The 26,848-nt window shown below is 32.4% G+C and overlaps 3 protein-coding genes across 4 annotated transcripts in view; 2 read left to right on the plus strand and 1 right to left on the minus strand.

The window, feature by feature from the left end:
* Positions 1–26,848, minus strand: part of LOC148608732 (cysteine--tRNA ligase, cytoplasmic-like) — a 169,518-nt gene that overhangs the window by 72,169 nt on the left and 70,501 nt on the right. The window lies entirely within an intron of this gene.
* On the plus strand, positions 878–11,487 carry LOC148608735 (DC-STAMP domain-containing protein 2-like). The gene is made up of 4 exons (XM_088596446.1): positions 878–982; positions 4,224–4,931; positions 5,295–5,392; positions 9,095–11,487. Exons 2-4 carry the CDS (start codon positions 4,224–4,226, stop codon positions 10,329–10,331), a joined length of 2,043 nt encoding a protein of 680 aa, XP_088452572.1. The 5' UTR covers positions 878–982; the 3' UTR covers positions 10,332–11,487.
* The window catches only part of LOC148608736 (uncharacterized), a 74,293-nt gene continuing 61,938 nt past the window's right edge, over positions 14,494–26,848 (plus strand). Inside the window, exon 1 of the mRNA XM_088596447.1 lies at positions 14,494–14,674. Coding sequence (XP_088452573.1) covers positions 14,581–14,674 — 94 coding nt within the window. The 5' untranslated portion in view covers positions 14,494–14,580. The remainder of the gene's footprint in view (positions 14,675–26,848) is intronic.

Here is a 26,848-nt window from a genome sequence, read left to right on the forward strand (position 1 = left end):
GAATGATTTATATAAGATGGGAAGATAAAAAATGAAGGAGTGACAGAGTATACTGATCAAGTGGCTTTGAATAGAAAAGCTGTTAGTCATCAGACAGAAGAACAATGAAAATGAATCCTATATAGGTTATTACAATACATACTAGTAAATAAATTCACAAAATAAACATGTAAATAAAAATCATAAAGTAATTTTTAACATGATTTTTATCATGATTTTAGAAAACACTTATTTTATATGCACAAAAAACAAATGCTTCCACATCAGTCCTATGCATATTTTACCACATATTTGGAAACATGTATTTTTTACTATGTTCTTGTGTGTTTTTAGGAACATTGTATAAAATATCAATAAAATCTTCTCAAGTATTGACTTAATAATTTTGTCCATCTTATTATGGTGTAAAAATATATATATTGTTAAGGACAACATGAATTTCCTTTTTTTTTTACTTTGAATATTTAAATGCAAGAATAAAAGGGAGAATAACACAGTATAAGGAGAGAACCCCAACTATCTACACCAGAAAAAATTGACTCTATTTCATCAGCTTAATACTTTAGACTAACATTATCTGTATTAAGAACCAGACATTCCAAAGTTTCCTCTATCAACATTGACTTGTTAACTATGAAAATGAACAATAATGATTTCCAATCAAATTATACATGTATCAGTAAGTAACACCTACAAGTATCTATCTTATCATTATATTTATCATTTTTACCATCACCCTTACTCATTATATTTATCATATTTAACATCAGAAATCCTAATCAATCCTATAAGGAAGGACCTTGTTTAGTTGTAAGTGGCATTCTTAACATTTTTTCCTGGTATTTTATTACTTTCATTCTGATAGATTCACTGAAGAATTCAGCAAGCAACCATTAACTGTTTATTCCTTGTAAGCATTACCCAGGCCATAAAACAGCTGAAAAAAAAATACCACTAGCTGAGATCTGACTATAGACCACAGGTAAGATATGAATATTTATAAATCTACCAGAGAGCAATCTTGGCTCAGACTTATATAAAAGATCACAGATAAGATATGTGCATCTTTAATGCCATTCAAGAAAAGTTCACGCTCAAATTGTACACCACAGGTAAGATATGAGTATCTTTCATGTCATTCGAGAACAGTCTTCGCTCAAATTGTAGACCACAGGTAAGATATGAATATCTTTCATGTCATTCGAAAACTGTCTTCACTCATATTGTAGACCACAGGTAAGATATGAGTATCTTTCATTGTCATTCGAGAACAGTCTTCGCTCATATTGTAGACCACAGGTAAGATATGAGTATCTTTCATGTCATTCGAGAACAGTCTTCACTCGTATTGTAGACCACAGGTAAGATATGAGTATCTTTCATTGTCATTCGAGAACAGTCTTCGCTCATATTGTAGACCACAGGTAAGATATGAGTATCTTTCATGTCATTCAAGAACAGTCTTCACTCATATTGTAGACCACAGGTAAGATATGAGTATCTTTCATGTCATTCGAGAACAGTCTTCACTCAGATTGTAGACCACAGGTAAGATATGAGTTTCTTTCATGCCATTCATCTACAGTCTTCACTCAGACTGTAGACCACAGGTAAGATATGAGTATCTTTCATGCCATTCGACCAGAGAGCAATCTTGGCGCAGACTATAGACCACAAGTTAGATATGAGTAATAATCACTCCACCAGAGAACAACCTTGGCTCAGAATAAAGACCACAGTAAGACATGAGTATCTTTCATACCATTCGACCAGAGAGCAATCTGGGCGCAGACTATAGACCACAAGTTACATATGAGTATTAATCATTCTACCAGAGAACAATCTTGGCTAAGACTATAGACCACAGTAAGATATGAGAATCTTTCATGCCATTCAAGAACAGTCTTGGCTCAGACTGTAGACCACAGATCAGATATCAGTGTCTTTCATGCCATCTGGAACAACCTTGGTTCAGACTTTGTTTGGAAGAGAACAAATTTAGATTATAGACCAGAGGTAAGATAAAGAGTATTTATCATTCCATCTGAGAACAATCTTGGTACTGATTGGAAATTGTTGCTAAAACATGAGACTGAGAACAATAAGGCTCAAACTATAGACCACTAATAAGATATGAGTATTTATCATTCAATCTTAGATCAACCTTTGCTCTTACTGTAAACTGTTGGTAAGATAAAAGTATTTATCATTCCATCTCAGAACAATTTGACTCAAACTGTAGACTACTGGTAAGATAAAAGTATTTATCATTCCATCTCATAACAATTTGACTCAAACTGTAGACTACTGGTAAGATAAAAGTATTTATCATTCCATCTCAGAACAATTTGACTCAAACTGTAGACTACTGGTAAGATAAAAGTATTTATCATTCCATCTCATAACAATTTGACTCAAACTGTAGACTACTGGTAAGATATGAGTATTATCATTCCACCTGAAAATAATTATGGCTATGACTGTAAACTGCTGGTAAGATGTGAGTATTATCATTCCATCTCAGAACAATTTGACTCAAACTGTAGACTACTGGTAAGATATGAGTATTATCATTCCACCTGAAAATAATCATGGCTATGACTGTAAACTGCTGGTAAGATGTGAGTATTATCATTCCATCTGAGAATGATCATGGCTATGACTGTAAACTGCTGGTAAGATGTATTATCATTCCACCTGAGAATAATCATGGCTATGACTGTAAACTGCTGGTAAGATGTGAGCATTATCATTCCATCTGAGAATAATCATAGCTTTGATTGTAAACTGCTGGTAAGATGGGAGTATTATAATTCCACCTGAGAATAATCATGGCTATGACTGTAAACTGCTGGTAAGATGTGAGCATTATCATTCCTTCTGAGAATAATCATAGCTTTGATTGTAAACTGCTGGTAAGATGGGAGTATTATCATTCCATCTGAGAATAATCATGGCTATGACTAAAATGCTGATAAGATGGTAAGACTATAAACCAATGTGCAACTAAGATTACTTTTTATCAATGCTTGTTGCCATATTAGTTGCTTTTGGTTAGTACCCCTTAATGTTTAGCTTAATTGTCCATTAAATACATCTCAGTCAATGAATCTGATTTTATCAGCTATTTCTTTGTTCTTCAATTGTTTTGTGTGATATTTATTTTGGCAGGCTACTGTTGTGATACTAAAATTAACGGCAATATCAAATGACATCATTATGTCAAATCAATTGTGACATTACCGATATACAGATTAATGTCAGTTATGAATGTTTCAAAAGAAAAAAAACATCTCAACCTATCTGAACTCAATGTGATATTTTCTGTCTCTATTTCAAATTGCTGTTTCTCTGTATGTAAATGCATTATTCATTTGCATGAAAAACTTCACTGAAAGCCATCAATACAAAAACAAATACTAGCCAAATCAAATCCATTAGTATGTGATAACACAACATTTGACCTAGCTCCCAAAGGTCACACTGGGTCCTTCTAGTAGAAGAGCTCTTTCAGTCTGACAAGGGTTACTCTGCTAGATTAATCCATTGATTGTTTTTCAATGCAACTTAGGTCACCACATCATGGCAAGATCATTTAATGCTATTCTAGAAAAGCTCTCTTAGCATAGCAAGGACATTATAAGAGGTTACTCAACTAGATGAGCTCTCTTAGCATGGCAAGGACATTATAAGAGGTTACTCAACTAGATGAGCTCTCTTAGCATGGCAAGGACATTATAAGAGGTTACTCAACTAGATGAGCTCTCTTAGCATGGCATGGGCATTATGAATAGATTACTCCACTAGATGAGCTCTCTTAGCATGGCAGGGCATTATGAATAGGTTACTCCACTAAATGAGCTCTCTTAGCATGGCATGGGCATTATGAATAGGTTACTCCACTAAATGAGCTCTCTTAGCATGGCAGGGGCATTATGAATAGGTTACTCCACTAAATGAGCTCTCTTAGCATGGCAGGGCATTATGAATAGGTTACTCCACTAAATGAGCTCTCTTAGCATGGCAGGGCATTATGAATAGGTTACTCCACTAAATGAGCTCTCTTAGCATGGCATGGGCATTATGAATAGGTTACACAACTAGATGAGCTCTGTCAACATGGCAGAGGAATTAAATAAACAAATTGGGTTACTCAACTAGAAGAGTTCTCCCAGCCTAACAAGGGCATTAAACACATGGTTTATAATTTTCATTATTTTCAGATGTTCATTATGACTACAATGGAAGGTGAAGATGAATCTGATGTTTTTGAGCAAGTTAACAAGGTTGAAGGTGAAGGGGAACCTCATGTATTTGAGCAGAGATACAAGGGAGCAAATATTGAAAAGAAGAATCCAGGAGTTACATTTGCCAACATGTTATTTAAAAGTGATCGTCATACATTCACTTGTCTGAAAGCTGTTTTTGGGATATTTGGTGGTATTTTTGCTGGCGGTATCCTGTTTGTTATCCTTGTATACAGTTTTAACTATCCTTACAATCTTGCTGGTTATATTTGCTGTGGATTTACTTTTCTAGCTTGCCTTTTACTTGCCATTTCTGTTCATGTCAGATGTATCATGGTTCTTACTATACCAAGTTTGTTCACAAGTCGAGGAAGAGTAGCCATATTAGCCTTGATATTTGGATTACTTTTGTCAAGACCAATACGAAATATCTCCAACAACATGTCAGAAGTTTCTCGCAGCATGGCATGTAGCACAGAGCTGTTCCATAATCAGACTTACTCCCTCCGACAACAACTGGAAATACCTATTGAAAAGATTAAGGCTGCCTTGCAAAGTCAGGGAGAGGACATCAAAAAGATAGGTGATACTATAGAAGAGGCTATTGAACCTATATACAAGGCTCTTGAGGCAGTGAAACACCATGTAAAAGAGGTCAGTGGAGCTCTGGACTATGCATCTAAGGTATCATATGTTTAGTTGTAAGAGTTGGAAGACATTATTGCTTGAATGAAAGACAGCAACCATATTGATTATTTTTTAACAAAACTTTAATCACTAATTAAAGACTGGTACAAAAACTGGCATCAAACCTGTATCAAATTATTTACAATGTGTTCACAGTAATATCCTCTGATCCTTTCATCAGTTTTGTTTAAGTCATAGCCAGTCTTCTAAAACCTCAGTTTAATTCATTGTTAAGTTTATGTAGCTTTTCATCAGTTACATATTGTTCATCATTTAGAAACAAAGTTGATTTGAGAAATATAATGGGATAATGATCTTGTTAGGTTAATATTGATAAGAATAACTTTACTTTGACTTTAGGAATGTGACAAAGTAATTGGAAAAGTGTACAGAAAATGTGTTAATGGTATCAATGATGCATACACAAAATGCAAAGAAACATTAAAAAATGTAGCAAGGTAAGTGAGGTATTATTATAAACAGGCTAAAATGTTTTGTAATGTTGTAATAATGAAAGAGTTCTGTCATTTACAGTAATGGTAATTCTGTCATTTATAGTGATGTCACTTCTGTAGTTTACAATGTTGTCAGTACTGTAACTTACAGTGATGTCACTTCTGTTATTTACAGTGATGTTACTTCTGTAGTTTAAACTGTTGTAGTACTGTAACTTACAGTGATGTCACTTCTGTTATTTACAGTGATGTCACTTCTGTCATTTACAGTGATGTCACTTCTGTAGTTTACACTGTTTTCAGTACTGTAACTTGCAGTGATGTCACTTCTGTTATTTACAGTGATGTCACTTCTGTAGTTTACACTGTTTTCAGTACTGTAACTTACAGGGATGTCATTTCTGTTATTTACAGTGATGTCACTTCTGTAGTTTACACTGTTTCCAGTACTGTAACTTACAGTGATGTCACTTCTGTAGTTTACACTGTTGTCAGTACTGTAACTTACAGTGATGTCAGTTATATCATTTGTAGTTTACAGTGATTTCAGTACTGTTATTTATAGTGATGTCACAGAACAGTGATGTCACTTCCATTATTTACAGTGATGTCACTTCCGTAGTTTACACTGTTGTCAGTACTGTAACTTACAGTGATGTCAGTTATATCATTTGTAGATTACAGTGATTTCAGTACTGTAATTTATAGTGATGTCACAGAACTATCATTTACAGTGATGTCACAGAACTATCATTTACAGTGATGTTAATTCTATAATTTACAGTGTTGTAAGTTCTGTCTTAAGAGTGATGTCAGTTGTTCCATTTGCTATTATGTCAGTTCTTTCATTAACAGTGATGTCAGTTCTGATATTTTCTGTGATGATAGTTCTGCCATTTACAGTGATATTACTTCTGCTTTTTACAATGACTCATAGTTCTGTCATACACAGAGATAACACACAACTACCATTTACACAGATGTCAGTTCTGTCATTGACAGTTGTGTCAATTCTGTCATTTACATTAATGGCAATTCTGTCATTTACAGTGATGTCAGTTTTGTCATTCACACTGATATCTGTTCTGTCATTCACACCAATATCAGTTCTGTCATTCACACTGATATCAGTTCTGTTGTTTTCAATGACTCGCAGTTCTTTCATAATAGTGATGTCACAAACTTTCATTTACAGTGACATTATAGTCTTTATACTTACATCACTGTTTTAGGACAGCACTTATCAGTATGCATACTATCAAAAGTTAACAGAAGACATGAGCTTCACAATTAATTGTAACTAAGGATACATAGCAAAATCATTTAGTATAAAACCTAGGTTTAGTGTATATATCATTAATTTGTCCATTGCCATAAAGTGAAAGAAGGATGTGGTAATGGTGGGTATCTCACTGTTTGTCGCTAAAATAAAGTTTTGTGGATGCAACTCTTCTGAAACTACTTCATGAATTCTTTTGATATACTGTGTGGTGTACTGTTGTAAAATGTAGATGTATACTACACCACCATCTTGATTTAGTGAGTTTTGTTGGAGTTTATGGAAACCTCTCCTCTGAAACTGTTCTATGAATTATTTGATATTTTGTATGATGTCCTTGCTTCATTGCCTTTCTGTTTAGGCAAATTCCATTGAAGTTTTTGGGCAAAAGATGCTTCACAGAGCACAGCAAGATATACCTGCTATGGGCACAAAATTAAAGCTTGATACAGATCTCAATTTTTACTGTGATTAAATGTAAAATACAGAATAATATTTTGACCAGAACAGAAGTTGTCAATTCCTTTAACATTTGCAATAAGAATTTCAAAAAATAACAACAAAAGTGCTTTCTTATAAATGCCAGAATTTGTTTCTGGAAAATAAATAAATATCAAAAGCCTAGATGAAAAGAAATAAACAATTCACTATGTCATGGCACTTGGTCGAGATTTAAAGTCAAATAAAGAGCTTCACAGAGTGCAGTGGTGTAACTCAAATATATACCACAAAATACAAAACTTTATAAACATTTTCAAAATCTGACCAAAAATGTAAAAAGTTGTTGTTTTTTTGGTGTGGCCCCTTCAACCCTTTACATACTAAAAACTGTAAGAGATATCTGAAATCTGATTGAAAATGCAGGCAAGGATTTCCATAAGAAATCAAATAAATTATTTTGATATTGGACCAAAAATAAAAAAGTTTATGTTTTTGGGCATGGCCCAAAATGTGTGACCCTTTTAGTCGTAAAAAAGGTAAAGATAAGAATACCCTGTAACAATTTTTAAAACAACATTTCATAGGGAACAGGTTTACATCAGAATCATAAAAAATGGATTATTAATAAACTTTTTCTATCAATTCAATGATCCTTTTAAGCCTCTTCTTTCAAAAAAGGGGTGGGGCAAAACCTTAAAAAAAAAAAAAAGCAACAACAGAGCTTTCTGCCATGTCATTAGGAACAATGTGTTTATAGCTTTCAAAAATTAATTTCAAAACTCAAAAATCATAAATAATTACAGAGAAACCTGTCTAAATAGAACCCTGAATCATCCAACAACCTGTCTAAACAGAACCCTGAATCATCCAATGACCTGTCTAAATAGAACCATGAATCATCCAATAACCTGTCCAAACAGAATCATGAATCATCCAATAACCTGTCTAAATAGAAACATGAATCATCCAATGACCTGTCTAAAGAGAACCATGAATCGTCCAATGACCTGTCTAAACAGAACCATGAATCATCCAATGACCTGTCTAAACATAACCCTGAATTGCCCAATAACCTGTCTAAACAGAATCATGAACCATCCAATAACATGTCTAAATAGAACCCTGAATCATCCAATGACCTGTCTAAACAGAACCATGAATCATCCAATGACCTGTCTAAACAAAATTATGAATCATCCAATAACCAGTCTAAACAGAACCATGAATCATCTAATAACATGTCTAAACAGAGCCCTGAATCATCCAATAACCTGTCTAAACTGAACCCTGAATCATCCAATAACCTGTCTAAACAAGACTATTGAGAGTCCCTTTATATCAGTTTATTAATTAATTAATTAATTTGTTAATTAATTTTGACCCTGGATAAACCAAAACCATTTGAAGATCCAAAAGGTCTTCAGTTTAGGAACATGTTTCACTGCAAAGGTCCAAAAGGGGTTCAGTTTACATATGTTTCACTGTAAAGGTCCAAAAAGGGATTCTGTTTAGAAATGTTTTACTGTAAAGGGCCAAAAGGGGTTCAATTTAAACATGTTGAACTTCGGAGGTCAAAAAGGGGTTCTGTTTAGAAATGTTTTACAGTAAAGGACCAAAAGGGGTTCAGTTTAAACATGTTTTACTGTAAAGGACCAAAAGGGGTTCAGTTTAAACATGTTTTACTGTAAAGGATCAAAAGGGGTTCAGTTTAGACATGTTAAATTTCAGAGGTCCAAAAGGGGTTCTGTTTAGAAATGTTTTACTGTAAAGGGTCAAAAGGGGTTCAGTTTAAACATGTTTTACTGTTAAGGTCCAAAAGAGTTCAGTTTAGACATGTTTTATTGTAAAGGTCCAAAAGGGGTTCAGTTTAGACAGGCACACTTATTTCTATGGTCAATTAAATCTTTGGTTTGATGAAAAATATAAAACTGATCATTGACTATCCTTATTCAAAGAGGTCCTGATATTATTTGATCTGATTTCAGATATGTTCCAAATTTTGATGATGTACTTTGCCAAACACTTACCATTGATGAAGTCTGTAGAGTGGTCAGCACAAATATCCTGTGTTCTCCAGTCAAGGTATTGGATCAAGCTGCTGAAAACATTGCTCAACACTTGATTAACCTTGTCAATCAAATCAAAAAATGGTTTAAGTTTGAGATCACTAATAAATCTACAGCTGACAAAGTTTACAATGCATCTAAAACAGCCAAGGAACTTATACAAGAAGTAGGCACAGCACTGACCGAAAGGAAGGGCACCTTCACAATAGCAGTTGATATTTTCAACAAATGTTTGGCACTTTCTCTCATTCTACTTCTCATCCAGGCAGTATTTTACTTAAAGAACTACTTAGCAAAAAATGAATACGACAACATCTATATTACCTCCAAGTTTAAAGAGTATGATTCAGCATGTAAAGAGAGAAACGAGCAAACCGTTCTTCCTCTCCGTAAAAAGGAACGAAGGACATACATCAATACCATACTACCAAGAATGTCATCACGTGAGCTCAGAGAAATGGAGATGGGTACTGTCCTGCTCCTACTGCACATGCTTCTAGCTGCACTGATCATATTTATTAACTATGTGTTTTACTATATCTTGTACCTTGTTAATAGATATGGTAAGGTCAACGTAGAGGTCACTGGAGAAAGTAAAATCAACCTCAGAGTCAAAGGTGGTACTATGGCAGATTTCATAAACCTGTTCATTAAAAACATAAATATTGAAAATACATATGAAGCTAGCTACAACACAACACTCTGTCTTCCAGATCCGACAGCACCTGGCATTGATGATATCCCTGTCCTCTGTGGGGCTTATTTCACTGCGTTTATGTTTGTCATAATGCAAGCTTATGGGAAAAGACTGAATAGAAAGATATGTGCTTTTTACTATCCAGAACAAGAGCAAGATCGCATAACTTTCTTGCATAAAAAAATGCTCTATAACAGAAAGCAAGAACACATGTTCATAAAGCAACATGTAAAGTCTCTACAATTTCAAAAGCAGGCAGAAAAAAGAATGTCGCTTAAAAACATTATACGTCCATGGTCCAAAGGTGTGGTAAATGATAATTTCTGTATGAAATGTGGGGAAGATCAAAACTCAACTAATTCAATGAATGCATGTAAGCACCAAACATGTAAAGCAACATATTGCAAAGACTGTTATACTGATTTTGGACAGACATGTCCTATTTGCAGAAAATATTAGAAAACTAAGCAATAAAATGTCATATGTAAGGAGAACACTTATCTGTACTAAACTACTGGCTTTTGTTTTTGTTGAATAGCAAAATTCATGGCAACCAATTACTCAAAGCATGAATGCACCTTTTATCATAACAAAAAAAGTTTCAACCATAACCCCCTTTACCATTGCAATGAAAAGCTTCAACCATAACCCCTTTTATCATGAAAATGAAAAGCTTCAACCATAACCCCCTTTATCATTGCAATGAAAAGCTTCAACCAACACCCCTTTTACCATGGCAATGAAAAGCTTCAACCAATACCCCCTTTCCCATTGCAATGAAAAGCTTCAACCAATACCCCCTTTACCATGGCAATGGAAAGCTTCAACCATTACCCCCTTTACCATGGCAATGAAAAGCTTCAACCATTACCCCCTTTACCATTGCAATGAAAAGCTTTAACCAACACCTCCTTTATCATGAAAATGAAAAGCTTCAACCAATACCCCCTTTATCATGGCAATGAAAAGCTTGAACCATTACCCCCTTTACCATGGCAATGGAAAGCTTCAACCAACATCCATTGCAATGAGAAGCTTCAACCAATACCCCCTTTACCATTGCAATGAAAAGCTTCAACCATTACCCCCTTTACCATGGCAATGGAAAGCTTCAATCATTACCCCCTTTACCATTGCAATGAAAAGCTTCAACCAATACCCCCTTTACCATGGCAATGAATAGCTTCAACCAACACCCCCTTTACCATTGCAATGAAAAGCTTCAACCAACACCCCCTTTATCATGAAAATGAAAGCTTCAACCAATACCCCCTTTATCATGGCAATGAAAAGCTTGAACCATTACCCCCTTTACCATGGCAATGGAAAGCTTCAACCAACATCCATTGCAATGAGAAGCTTCAACCAATACCCCCTTTACCATTGCAATGAAAAGCTTCAACCAATACCCCCTTTACCATTGCAATGAAAAGCTTCAACCATTACCCCCTTTACCAAGGCAATGAATAGCTTCAACCAATACTCCTTTACCATGGCAATGAAAAACTTTTTTCCTGTAATACTCATACTTTTAATAATTTCAGAAATGTGCAATAAAGATTAACGTTTTTACTAGACTTGTATCCATCGAAGAAATTGAAATTAAGACAAATTGGTCAACCACCATTTCACGTTAAAAAAATGCAGTTGGACAAGTACTTGTCTTGTCATTCACTGATTGTTTTACACTGAAACAATGGCAACATATGTTTTAAAAAATATGGAACATATATTTAGGACCAATATAGAAAATGTTTTCCAAAATTATACGAAAACCTATATATAAATTACCATATAAATAACACATGAATTTTTTTTATTTGTTTTTCATTCATTCATCCTAAACATGTTTAAAATGTCTTTCATGCAGTCCTAAAAGAAACATGAAGAAAAATTACCAAAGGTATGAAGGAATTTAAACAAATCTAGAAAATGGAATACAAAATCAGTAATACTGCTTATTGCTTTATAACAAACTTTGATAAATCATTTACTTTCTTGCCTCTGCTAGGAACAACAAACCCCTTTAGTTCACTCATTTTATATACTTCCTGGTTTTTTTTTTGTTTCCCTCATTCTCTGCTGTTTGAAACATTTTAGCATACTTATTGATACTGATTTGTATGCCAGGGAATATCACTACATGGCAATTTCTTAAATTCTACAATTTTATTATATTTACCGAATTCCCTGTCAAACATTTTTCAATAATTCACACTGTGAAATAAATTCAGAAATTTCACTCTTGGACTTTTTCCCACCAAAACATCACAACATGAATATCATTCCACCGTTCACAAAATAAATAATTAATAGCAACAAAAAATTGTAGAAGGAAATCTATATAATAAATACAATTGATTATCATGATTAATCAAAATATGATCACTCATGAAAAGCAGACATTCAGATTTAACTTGTACACAGAATAAGTCCGGTATATTCGTTACATCTAGGTGATCATATTTTGGTTATTCAATCTTTCTATCCTATCATTATATACCTGGTTAAAGCTGTCATTTATAGAGAGGGTCAAAATTATGGACTTTTGGTGATGTTCACTTATCCCTGGATTTTAAAACTAAATTCTGAAAAGGGTAAAGTTTTCAGAAACTCTTATTTAAGTATGGAATAAAAGTAATCTTATAGCCTGAAAAAATGATTGAGTTTTTTTTTGGAATCAGTCTCAGTAATATTTATATGTTTTATTATCTCTGTATGGAGAGTATACAAATTTCATGTGCATTTTCAAGCAAATGAATATGATAAAGCATTTTGAAAAAAAAATCAAAGTACTGTTAGCACTGGAGGTTTTTATTCTAGTGAAAATTGAAGCATGAACAAACTTTCATAGATTACATGATGTAAAATAAAACTGCAATCATCCCACATTATTTAGAACTGTTTTTTCCCCTCCAAAATATAGAAACAGAATGCCCACCTTTACTACCTATTTCTGAAGTATGAACTGTAATCAATAGTTAAAAAGTATCCAACTTCACTCACATTTACAAATTTTGTTCTCTTCAACTATTCCTAAAATTATTAAACCTGTGCAAAGCAGAGTTAGAAATAGTAGCCTACCTGCCAGCCCAAGACTGGCTATTTTTTGGCAGGGCTGGCTAATTTTAGCAAAAAAATATATAGCCATATAGTAAATATATTGTATTCAGGACTGGCTAGAATTTGAGTGAGTTTCCTACCCTGGTGCAAATTTGCATTTACCTTCAAAAACTATTTTAACTGAGCATTTATCCCACACTGTAATTATACTCAAATAAAACCAACTTCAGCTTATGAACATGAGATTTTGCAAATACTTAATATCAATTTGAATTTACCCGTCAATTTTACTTGGTTAAAATCACTTCTCTATACTTCCTGTTTGTTAAACATGAAATATTAATGATAGGATGAAGAGTTTGACTGATGGAACATGGAACAAGAACTCAATTCCTTAAATACTACTTTATTACTAGACCAAAAAGTAGTCCCTCAAATCTTCAGTTGATTTGAAGACTAGAATTTTAATTTCATTTTGCAGAAATAATAAAGTGTTATTGAGCTGAACCATTGTCAGAAATATATTTACTAGTTTTGAAAAAGATCCTGAATGATATAAAAGGAATTACACTTGGACTATATTTTTGTATAGAGTTCAGAAATAGTAGGGCAGTTCCCAGCATAAACCGGTGACATAAGGTATTTTGATCCTAAAAGGTAAAAAAAACCAAAATGCCACTAAGTTACATGTATCAGAATAAAAAAATATTATGGGAGTATCAACAAGAATTAAAGAGACTAATAAGAAATTTACCAGAGGAAATAGCCACCACTGATCTAATGAAATATCTGAATAAAGTAGTGTGAATAATATTAAAACAAAGCAAAAAAAATAAAAGTTTAACAAAACTGTGGGTTTATCAGATATTATCAAAAGTTGGGGGGAAGCAAAACAAAAACAAAAACAAAAACAAAAAACAGTAAGTTCCAAATAACAAAACTAAAAAAAAACCTTTATGATATACTTATTTTATATACATTAGGTAATGTAACAAATTAGATGTTCACAGAAGAAAGTTTATGTTCATCTGTTCCTTTTTTAGTATATAAATAGAATGTAGTTCCTAGTGACCTGATTGTAAAACTGAGTTATATATCTTTAAACAACTAGAGTAGTTTTATCACTATTAAAGTGTCTAGATTTAAAATGACATGTAACACTTACTGCAGTTTCTAAAGATAGATTTAAAATGACACTGGGCATGTAACACTTACTGCAGTTTCTAAAGATAGATTTAAATCAGGGATTCTAATTTGGCAACAAGAACAATTACTGCTATTTAATGGATAAACTTTCTTTTTTTAATTTTTCCCTCCTAAATCATCATATATACCAATTTCAAATTGATTAAAGGTAACCAATATTCCTTATAACTAACCTCATTATCTTACATTTCATCTATTCAATCTCAAAAATGAGTGGTCATTTTTTCTGTAATTTGTTAATTTAAAGATATAGCCTATAGCAAGTTAAAGGGGGAGAACTCCGTCAGACTTATTAGCTTGCCATTGTCTGTAGAGGTGTCAACAATACCAAGGATTCTGATTGGCTGGTGTTGTTTGCATGTATAAGTCTGTCCTATAATTATCTTTGAAGCACATGCTATAATGTCAGACTAGTACACACATGGAAGATCTAATATAAATGGATTTATATACATTATTTTTTGTGTTTATTCTATATTTTGTGGACTTTATATCACCCAATCGCCATGATGATCTGTGGGAAGCATTGTCCTGTAAGTATAATGGGGATGTATTACATTTTAATTGAATCAATTTGATCTCTTAAAGTGAGGATGTCTAGTGTTTAAGTTTTGTTTACATAGGACCATGTTAGTTACTTTTTTTGCAGTCTTCATCCCAATAAATTAAGTTAAACAATTTGGGTTAAGGTGTAGAAGTATTTAATGGTCTCATTATTTAAACACCTTAAAATCAAACAGGAAAACATATTCTTTCAATGCATACAAATACTGAATAATTATTGTATTGATGATTTTTTATTTAGTATCAGTTAAAGATAAAGCATGATAATTCTATTTAAACTATCAATACAAATTTAATAGAAACAGATCCTATAAAAGAGGGTTTTTACTTTTTTATACATTTTAACCTCAATAAAAACTTTTATTAAACAAATGCAAAAAAAGATCAGATCATAAAAACTATCCAGATTGAACACTGCTTCAGGAAGTAAATATAAAAATAACAAGTCCATTTATAGAATTGATTACCATGGAAACAATAAAGATGATATTACACCTGCTATAATTGATAATGTATTGATATATTTGACAGTAATTCTCTGTTACATAAAGATTCACAGAGAACATGTATAGATATAAGACAAAGTTAGTCTGGATGTCAGTGTTTATGGTACAATATTACTTCCATAGTTGTCACTGGCCAAAATTATAATGTAACATAAAAAGAAGTATATTTTTTTTTTATAATTTTAAAATAAGGTAAGAAACAGACCCAAGAATGTAAGGGAATAGAGCAATTAAATATAATAATTTATACCTAAAGAGCCTACAATTCTTACAGTTAAAGAATTATGGTAATAGGAGTCAAGCTAGAAACACAGTTTTCATGAAATTAGTATGTTCTACGCATATTTCAAGTACACAAACAAGTATTACAATAAATTTAGTTTTACCTAGTCCAAATCTTCCAAACACTTAATGTCATGCTATTTTCATTTTTATAATTCCTCAAGTGAAATCCTGACCAAACTTCTTCCAGTAGTCCAAAAAAAAATAATCTAGTAACCAACAAGCTTACTTCCTTCACATAACATTCTCTTGTTGCTGAATTAGAGGATATACCAAGATATGCTTTTTTCTAAATTCAGCAAGCAATACCATAGTAGTAGTAGTCTTAACATATTGATACAAGTTTCTAAGTTATTTGGCTAACTAAGGACCAGTATTAATTTGTACTAAAATGTTGCAGAGCATACACAGTCAGTTTAAATAATTAAGAAGGAAAAAAAAGTAGTCAACAGAAAAATAGTGCACCTATATTGAAATTTGTTGTATATGTACAATAAAATCTTAGTGTTACCTCAGCACTAAAACTGTTCTTCTACCACCAAATGTTTCTTACCTAAAATATAAAAATACAATATAAACTTATATCATGATAAATATAGTGAGTAATAGCAATCAAATGTTTAAATTCTGGAATGAACCTGTCAAACACATGTACAATATACTTCCTAGAGATTTAATATATATTGGATAAAAATCTGGGAATCTGTAGTGGGGGTAGGGGGTTTTTCATCCTTATAATTTGAGAAGAACCCCTTAATTATTGAATATTCTAAACAGAATCATGGTACCAGTAAAGTGTCTCTGATTTTTACCACCATTATTTTGAAGCACTGTTTCTGTAAACACAAATTTATCATAAAAAATAAGAATAGAATAATCAATTAAATGCTAAATTCTTCAATTTATCAAATTTTTTAACAGGGCAAAAAAAGTATACAAAAAAAAAACACTAGTCAATTTCCGTCCCACTTCAGAGGTGAGGATTTTCTACTGAAATTAACATGATTTTCAGAAATGGCAAATTTTATAAGTAGCTGAGGTAAATTAATGTACATCCCTCATCCATCATAACACAAAAACAGGATGTCAGGATTTTATTTGTTTTCTCTCCAAATGGAATGAAAAATCAATGCTTAAAATAAACCTAATTATAGTCCTGCAGAAAAACCAACAACCACCTGGTTGACAAAAAAATTAGCTTCCTGTAGATTCTAAATGTATGAATTTATATGGTAAAAACTTGTATATTAGCATCCGGCCATAGAGCTGGAGAGCAACCACAGGACATTTAAGCACCACTATAGCATCCCATATGGTTTAGGGATGATAGATTAAATTCCCAATCGATAAATAAATAGGAAAATACTCAAGGATTGTGGATCAATTTCCCGTTAAGTTTTATGTTGAACATGATTAAAGGTAACAGTATTAGGACTTTCTTATTTCCGTTCTACACACAGCTTTGGCGGACTTTAATTGGAAGCCGAGACTTGTCTCTAACGCTCTAATCTTAATTTCTATTGTAAGGATGTCTTACTCTCCCCTGCATTTGAATTGTAAAGAGACAGCCAATCTCTAGTGCTCAGATTTTCAATACAATTCTGTCAAATCAATGCAGTCATTGCCATTGAATTTTTTATTCGATTCTCCTAATGCATGGTAAACTTGTATGTAGACCTTAAAGATACAAGCTAAATTATTTTAACAACTAATGGAATACTGGGAAGAAACTATCACAGCTTCTCTTGGAGTTAGTTGAAATACATGTTATTTTTACTTCAAAACAACTAGTGTTAGTTCACTATTAAAGACATAAAATATTGGATTAAAACATGGACAATCCTAAAATTCTGACAAAAAAAAACTTTTTTTTTTTTTTTTTGTATTGTCATCCACCTAATCTACAGTGTTATAAGACATTACCAACTTAAAGTGACACAATTCTTCGGCTGCAGAATTTCAAACTGTTATCATAACATCCAGACATAACTACAACCAATTCACAAATTAACTTCATTTGAACCAAAATCTAAAAATCCATGTTAAAAAATTAGAAGAGAAAGTATGAGAATTTTTCAATTAGTTGAGAGAATTAACTTGATTAAGCTGTGAGCCACACAGCCTGATGAAAAGATGCTTTATTTTATAGTTGAGTATTATCATTTTGACAAATTCTCAGGTTTATTGTGTGATAAATACAGGGAGAAATTTGACCACACATAATGATTGGTGGTGATGTTTTATGTATGAGAGTATCATTCTAGGTAACTTCTTAAAAAAATTGTGTGAAAAATGCTAGCCATTCTTTCCTATCTAAAACATGTTAACATATGGTATCCTACTAAAATACTTTTAACCACTGACATCAATTGTTGACATCCAAAAGTCAAGAAATGACTGCATGATCAGTGATCTTCTTAAAGTATACTATTACTAATTTAATGTCAGCCAGTAAAGGTCCAAGGTCAAGGTCAAAGAAAGGGAGAAGGTTGTGAGTAAGAGTGAAGAAGGTGTTTATGTCTGTGAAGTTTACTGTTTCCAAAGTCCCATTTATCATGAGAGCATTTCATAAATTGTAAGGGTGTGTAAATATTTATAGAAGTGATCCTAGAGGCTATAAAGTTGGTCCATTATTTATCCCCATCATCAGGTGACCACCATGATTTATTGGAGAAACAATGATTGATTTACTTATGTTATAAAACCCATAGATTGTGGCCACACTCTTCCATTAAAGACAGTTAGCGGCATTTCACCTTCTTTTTCTCGTCTCTGTCTAAGATTCTGTTTTAAAATCAGAATTTACTTGTTTACAGAACAAGCAGCCATCAAGCACCAGTGTATTTTACAATCCGTCATGAAGAATGATCATCTGAATTTTCAAGAAAGCCAATATTTTGTCCTCAGATTACCTCATATCTACCATAAGTCTACTGGGACCAAACAGGTGTCCAGTTATAACCCCCTGTTCTCTAGCAGGTGCCCTGTTATAAAATAACAGCTTTGAGTAACAAAACTGCTTTAATTACAGATCAAGTTATTTAATTATTCTTCTTTTATTGTTTCATGGTAGACTGGATTAGGTAAACAAAATCTTCAATAGATATCCATAACAAAGGAAACAAAATTAGTTATATATTTTCACGTAATTTACCAAGGTTTTCAATGGTATCTCCTCTCTAGCTATCTCTTAAAATTGGCTCACAATATGTTACTGAAGATTTCATAAAAGCAACCATATTTTCTAATGTAGAGTTTAAGGATGCCCCGTCCCTTCATTGTTCAAATAACAAATTGTAAATAAATAGTGTTTTTATATAATTCTATCATGTTCATTTATAAGGACAACTCGTAACAACTCATTTACTCATCCAATCAAATGTTTCTTATTAGCAATAAAAATCTTTTTTTTCTTTATAAACTAAATTTCCTTCAAAGGACATACCTATAGTTATAATCATCAATCAGAAAACAAATGCACCAGAAAAACATGTTTTTTATCAGAGAATTAATTACTGGGAATGTCTTATCTTAATTGCCAATTACTGATAATCAAATTCCATCAACTATGATATAACCCTTAAATCAGATAAATAATATCAATGTCATGGTAACAAAGGTGTTATCTCCAATTGTCCACTTATCCAATGGGAGACAACTCTTATAAATAAATTCTCATGTAATATTATCAGGTAGAAATAATTAAAATGAGCCACTATAAAGGATAAAGTTCTTCAGATAATCATTTATCTAACTCAGTTCTAAGTGATTCAAGAGCTCTTCAATGGATAATGAATGTAGGTTTGATATTTCAGTTCTATAATTGTATAGAATTGCACAGTAAGAAGAAACAGTATTCTGCATAAATTTAATTTCAACAAATTTTTAAGCAAAAAAATATCATTCTAAATTTTAAAACCTTCAAAACTGTAAATAGATATAAAGTACATGTATGAAAGCAACAAGAAGCTCAAATCAAAAAATTACAAAATCCTATCATCATTACTAAAATATTTATTTTGGAATTCACTTTAGTTTATACTAGCCAGGGAAAAAAGAAATCAATTAACAAATATTGAAACAAGAAAATTTCTGGTGTAACTATTTGTATTAAACTTAATTTGTGATCATTTTATTGTCACAATGTCTTAATGAACACCTGTCTATTGACTTACTCTGAGAGGTCATTTGTAAAGTTTAAAAAATGCCACAGTCTAACACTGGTAAAACATCTTATCACTTCCTGTTTTACCTAGTGCCAGTTAATACCATATAAAGGACAAAAAGAGTTTGCTAATTTCACATATTTTTACAGTATTAAAGTTAAAAGTAAAGTAGAACTATCCTGAGTTCTGTCTATAAGTTTAACATAGTAGTCTTGAACAAGTCATCACAAATATAAGAAAATTATGGATTGAGTAATAGAGCAGACCCTAAATTATGTAAGGTAAACACAGATGGTGCACTCTAATGGTACATTAATCACTGTCTGTGAAATTATATTGAAGTTGCAGCAGTGTGAACCTTGTTATTTTGTGATTAATTTATTTTTACAAGGAATCTACAGATGTTAAAGATGATGAGTTTGACATTCACATTAAAATCTGTAAAAGACTAAATCCAACATGTAGAAAGTATAATATACATTTAGATTATTCTAGTTTGGTGTAGGTGGTAGTTAAAACAGGATGCTTGGATATTAAAGGACTTATGTCGGGTTTAGACAAGTTTTCTTTATATTCAGGATACAGTTAACACATAGCTAAATGGCAAAAATCTCAAGAACATGTATCTATAAAATTTCATGAAGTTCATACATAGCAGTTCTGAAACACAAACTAATGTACCCCACCTTATTAGGATTAATTGAATCATATTATACATAAATGTTATCTATAAACAATGGTTCCTACCTTAAATTTCTGGCAATATTTAATTTTAAAATCATAAATCAAATATGTTTTATCAGGAATAGGGGGTATTACATTTGGGTGATTACCAGTGCAGTCGCCTAGCTTACAAAAGAATTGTCAATGATTTAATTCACCATGGTATAGCAGACTGAGTATGGATTGTTCTGTAGAAGTTTATCAAAATGAAGATACAAAGACTGTCATATTACACATTGTTTATTTTTGACCTTTTGACCCTGTACTTATCATATTACATGCCAGCAGACTAGCTGAAAGACCACACAAAGAATCTCTTTGACAAAATACAAAGTGAAGAGGAATTGTCTCAGGGTATTTCTCCTTCTGGTAATAAACAAGTTAGTTTAACCTAAAAACAGAAAATATACTTTCTTCTTTCATACTTTTTTCTTATTTTAAACAAATCTAAATCTAGATAAAGCTTGTGAAACTTGACAATATTACTGGTGTCTGACTTGCCAGACAAACATACAACAGATTCAATGTTCAGAAATTCACAATTATTCCATTGTCATGTGTAAATTGAGAAGAATAGAATCCCTAGATAATTAGTATCAGTCTAGATCAGAAAGAGGCTGCCCTTGTCCCGAGGTGTCCAAATAAATGGATTAGAGATTCATTTGTGATGGAATGACACAACCAAAAAAAAAGAATTCTTCAGAAAAATTGTGTTCACACATCCTGACAATTGTATAAAATTTTGTAGGATCCCCTTGGTAATTGACACTTGTACAAATATTGAAAATTACTAATACTGATGGTTTTATGATATGCTGTTAATGGCGAAATAGGAAACATTCTGTATAAACCCCCTAATGGACTGAAAACACCAGAATAAAAATGTCAGCACTAGCTGTGATACAATATTTTGACCCTTACATTGTACAAACCCCAAGTAACATAAAATACCTGCAATTGTTGGTTTTTACACATTCTAAAAGCAATGAATTGGTTCTCACCAAATGAGTTGAATTGATTTTGAGCAGGTCCCTACTATATTGTATCAAGGTTCACTCCTATAGAAAGGATTGATTATACCCAGGGCTATATGATACCTACTTTAAAACAATGATCTATACATAGTAACGATGTATACTCGTGGGTACACTTCTAAAAGGAAGGGTGGGTTAAATTTACATTGGTAAATGAGCTGCATTGATTCAATTTAGAATATAATATCATAGATGTGGGTGCACCAGAGATAACCCTGACCATGCTTTGTGATGTAATGGAAGTATTATTTTACAAAAACTTCAAACTAACATTCTTTTTTGGTGAAACTAAAATCTAAGAATAAAAAGATACATAAATTATTTTTCATAGTACTGGTATTTATTTTTTTTAATAATATTTTTAACTCCAACAAGGTATTGAGCATCATAGACATTAGTACAAGTCAGAGTGTCTCACCTACATGATTTTTTTGGTGTTGTACAATGGCAGTATAATTCTAGCCACAAATCAGAGGAGTTCTAGGACATTCAATTGTCTAGGCTCGTCTGAGCAATCAACATCAGTTTCACAGGCCATCGACAATTAAAGGCAATCCCTATCACTCCAACTCTTGACTTTCCTTGATAAAAATTTGATCAATCAAATAGACTAGTGATTGATTGTGTATGTAAGTTCCGTTATACAAATCAAACAATGAGACGCAGTGATACTACTGCTATACGTCCAAGGAGTTATATATTGGATTATTGACCATCTATTATCGGGATGAATAGGGACACTATGTCATTGTTGGGATGCTAATGTCATTCTAAACCAAACTCACTGTAAACCATCCTTTTTAGAGATGAGCAATATAGGCAACAGTTTACCTGATTAAAACCTGTGTATCTCACTGTCAATTCTAAAGATTTCAACTGTCCCCACATAGACAATATTTGGAGCAAAATGCCCCACTTCAAGATCATCTTAACAAAGTGAATCTTTCAAGACCATTCATCTTCTGATTGTAAAGAACATATCTTATAATAATATAACCAGACTGTATCACTATATCAACAAATTGTTCCCTCTTCTGCCATTATTAGTCAGCATTTTAACTTGATGGACCATCATTTGTCCAAATAATACAACCAAACCATATCCTGGCTAGTGTTTCATTTTTAGTGCTTGTAACAATGGCTAGATTTTGCCTATCCTCATGCAAACAATGTAGACCCAGGTGATGGGGAACTCCATCTAATCACCACAAAAATAATTACTTTCCGTCTTTCCGTTTCTAGTCAATTTATAGATTAACAGTGTGAAAGAAATAAGTTCTAATTAAAGAAAAACCATCATGGCAATGATGATTCCACCTCCCAGCCACAGGAATAAGATTCCGTCAGCAGAACTTGCTTCCATTGTGATTTCTGATATGTTGATGTAGGCTATTGTTCTAGGAAGTTTAAGCAATAACAAGCTATTTTAGAAAACAACACTCAATTCTTCACTACTATTCTTGGTTAATAAGGACTACAGAACATGTGAAATTAATTAGCAGTAAAGCTGTTAAATGTTCACAGAAAAGAAAAATTTTTTGTTGCATATACATTGTAATACAAATAGGTGAACATTTGTAAGAAATAATAAATTTTATAAGTTTTCAATTTGATAAATGACATTTTATTCAAGTTCGTGGAGGCAAAATTTTGTTAGTTTTTACAGTTATATATTTAACAAATAAAATAGTCTGAAAATACTGTATACAATGGATTGTATTTACCTATTTGAAAACATTTCTTTACAACTTTCCATTGGAAAACTTCACACAAACCCAGAGAGAACAGTAATGACTTGTTATCATGCTCATAGGCTGTCAAAACTACATTGTATACAAATGTTCCTTCTACTTTGGACAAAAGCATGTAATCTATTTTCTGTAGACCTACTAGTGGTAATTAAGCATATAGGGCTATACAATGGATGAAAAACTGCTATTTTCCCAGACACTATTCTAAATCAATTTGACCAAATCTACATAAGACAAGGGAATTGTTTGATCCTGTCTTAATGTCATTTTGATGACAAAAAATGGACATTTAAACACCAACTATTAATCAGTGTTATTTCTTCAAGACCATTCTATGAATTTATGAATTCAAAAGCAGTTTCCCACTCTTTGGAAATACAAATTAAGGGGAACTTTCCAGACACAAATTTTTGACTAATAAAATTGGAACTAACTATTCATCATGAGAATGGATTCACTATTCAGCAACAAGGAACTTCTACACCCTTTACCACAGACAGACAGACAGACAGACAAGAAACCTCTCACTGATTGAAGTCAATAAGGCTCAGAATGATAAAATTGATTATTGTTTCCACTTTCTACATTACTGTTTCATACAATTAATGCAGGACTACATCATGTAGCTACGTTTCCTCAATCAACTCAGATAAAAAGACAACTTTTCAATATTTGTGATTGTGCATGAAGCATCCATCATTTCTTTGTATATAACAGTCAATTTTCTGCTATTGTAAATGATCCATTATATAAATGTTACTGCTAGCGTAGCAAACTATTGCCAGAAAATCTGAATGTGTTATATACAACATGAGAACTCCAATGAAGGCTTATCAATATCTTGAATCACTTGAATGCCTACATTCCAATTCATTCAATTAATTCTTTTACTTAACTGCACTGCATAAAATTTCACCAGAAACTACCATCTATCACACAGGCTCCAACGTATTAAAGTTAACACCATGTACAAAGATTCATGACAATAAGTCACATCCTTTACAGTCTGAGTGTAAACCTTCATTCTACAGACAGACAGACTTAAGATATTAGGTGTTAGTGAGCATTACAGGTTATTGTATTCTCTCAATGTACTTCCATCAATTAACTTCATGCTTTCCTTTTCTGAAAGAGGTTAATTGCTCTAGACAAAAAATATACCAAAATACATGTCTGCAGCATAAAATGCATTTGTGGCAACACTTTTTGACATAAAACAAGTGACTAATGTATCAAGATGTCATTATATCATCCAATCAAATTGATATAAATAACATTCCTCCCCCATTCTGACAAAATCTTATCTTATTTTGGAAAATATAAAACCTTTATCTAAATATACAGTAATCAAGAATAGCCTATGAAACTATGTAGACAAAGTTGTCTGGTGGAGCCAAAAGTTAAATCAGATAATTAATGAATAAGTTTTGTCTTCAGCAATAGACTGAGTTGTCAATAGTGAGGGTGATGCATATGTCTGAGGGGTCAGTTATTCATCACTGTTTGGTCAAATGTCTGTATATAGCTAGGACTTCCTAGTGATAATGTGAAAAAAAGTTATGTATGTTTTTTACTGATTGAGAAGAAAACATTGACCATTTAAGGACAAGAATCAACATATCATTTTGTACTTGATTGATAAGTAGTTGTATTTATAACGTTGTGTATAACAGTGATACTGTCCATTACTTTACTAATGATTGTTTTCAGGGAGCTTCTTGACAGGTTGGTTGGGCTATAATAAACAAACAAATTTTTATTTTTGTCTTAGATGAAGCATAAAATTCAAGTAAAGTGAGAAATATTAAAATAATATTTTTCACATAACAATCATCTGATTCCCACACATTAAAATTCTTTGTCAATCTGTAATGGCAGAATACAGATAGAACAAAATTTACCAACTTTAAATCTAAGACAAAAATAGTGCCGCCCTTTCTCTGATAAATGATTTTGATGTAAAAGTTACAACCAGTGCTACAAACAGGAGCAGTATACTTCTATATTATATAACCCCTCTGACATAATGCCTCTATTTATACTGACAGTTTACATTAAGAAAACACCAGTTAACATTTGAATGATAGGGAATCTAAGTGAAAGAATTTGATGTAGAGTTACTGTAATATAACAGTTAACTATTCACCTTAATTATAGTGTTTTAAAATTCTTTGAAAAAAAACCATTAAAACTGCCATTAGCATTGTATACTGTTACTACATGGCTATTGTTCCAATCTCTATTACTACATGTATGATTATCATGCTGTTGGTAGCCAGGAATGCTACATGTACTACTCTGACAGAAGGAAAAACAATCTCATTGGATAAAATTGTTTCCATCCTAAAACTAGTCTCATAAATAAAGATTAAATTCCATGATAAGTTTTCAGGCAAACAAAAGATAAAGTCACATCTTCAGAATTATGTAATTTCAAATATTTTATTACTAAGATTATGAAACATCAATAAACAAAACTAATAAAATTTTCTAAGTTCTGATAATGGCTGAAAAAATACCATTCTCAGAGAAAGACCATTAATTTCAATTTAACAAGAATCACCTGTAGTGATGATTGATGGAAGGTAACTCTTTATAAAGTCAGATCATGTGATATGATTATAGATAGACATAGAGATATTCCTTTGTGGTGTTTATCTGTTTGTCAATCTGTCTATCAGGGTTGTTATTTATGTAGAAAGGGTCATGATAAACGGTTTCTTCCACACTTCACTGAACATAAACAAAGAAGGATGATCTTCCTGATATCTATCAACATTAATCTAAAGAAGATCTACTGAAATATGACAGACTGAAATCTGCCCTACTGAAATATGACAGACTCAATCTGCTCCATTGAATAAAACCAGTCTTAGTCTGCCCAACAGAAATATGAGAGACTAAAATCAGGTCCACTGAATAATGCCAGTCTTAATCTGCCCTTCTGAAATATGCCAGACTAAATCTGCCCTACTGAAATATGCCAGAAAAAATCTGCTCCATTGAAATATGCCAGAATGAATCTGCTCCACTGAATGATGCCAGTCTAAATCTGCCCTACTGAAATAGGCCAGATTAAATCTGCTCAATTGAAATATGCCTGAATGAATCTGCTCTACTGCAATATGCCAGTCTGAATCTACCTTACTGAAATATGTCAGTCTGAATCTGCTCTACTGAAATATGCCAGACTGAACCTGCTCCACTGAAATATGCCAGTCTGAATTTGCTCTAATGAAATATGCCAGTCTGAATCTACCTTACTGAAATATGTCAGTCTGAATCTGCTCTACTGAAATATGCCAGACTGAACCTGCTCCACTGAAATATGCCAGTCTGAATTTGCTCTAATGAAATATGCCAGTCTGAATCTGCCCTACTGAAATATGACAGACCAAATCTGCTCAACTGAAATATGCCAGTCCTTCATGAGTTTAAGCTTTCCATCATATTTAGAGTACAAGGTCGTGTTATAAAATGACTAATTAACTGGTGGATACCCTTCTAAAGTGAAGGCAAGAGGAAGTTCTAATAGAGTTCAGTAAACTGTGGAGAAAAACATGGTTTGAGCAAAATGCTGTTGATAATTATCATGGCTGTTTATTTTGAGCCAGATATTGTTTAGATTGTCCTATTTGTTGATTTAAGCCAAATGCTGTTTAGAATGTCATAGTTGATTTG

This window comes from Perna viridis, chromosome 8 (genome assembly GCF_037379345.1).
Source record: "Perna viridis isolate PV_CMFRI_1.1 ecotype Kerala chromosome 8, ASM3737934v1, whole genome shotgun sequence".
In the NCBI taxonomy this organism is placed as follows: Eukaryota; Metazoa; Mollusca; class Bivalvia; order Mytilida; family Mytilidae; genus Perna; species Perna viridis.

Coding starts and splice junctions, on each gene's coding strand:
- LOC148608735 (XM_088596446.1), top strand. CDS start 4,224: ATGTTCATTATGACTACAATGGAAGGTGAAGATGAATCTGATGTTTTT. Junction 4,932..5,294: donor CTCTGGACTATGCATCTAAG/GTATCATATGTT, acceptor CTTTGACTTTAG/GAATGTGACAAAGTAATTGG. Junction 5,393..9,094: donor ACATTAAAAAATGTAGCAAG/GTAAGTGAGGTA, acceptor ATCTGATTTCAG/ATATGTTCCAAATTTTGATG.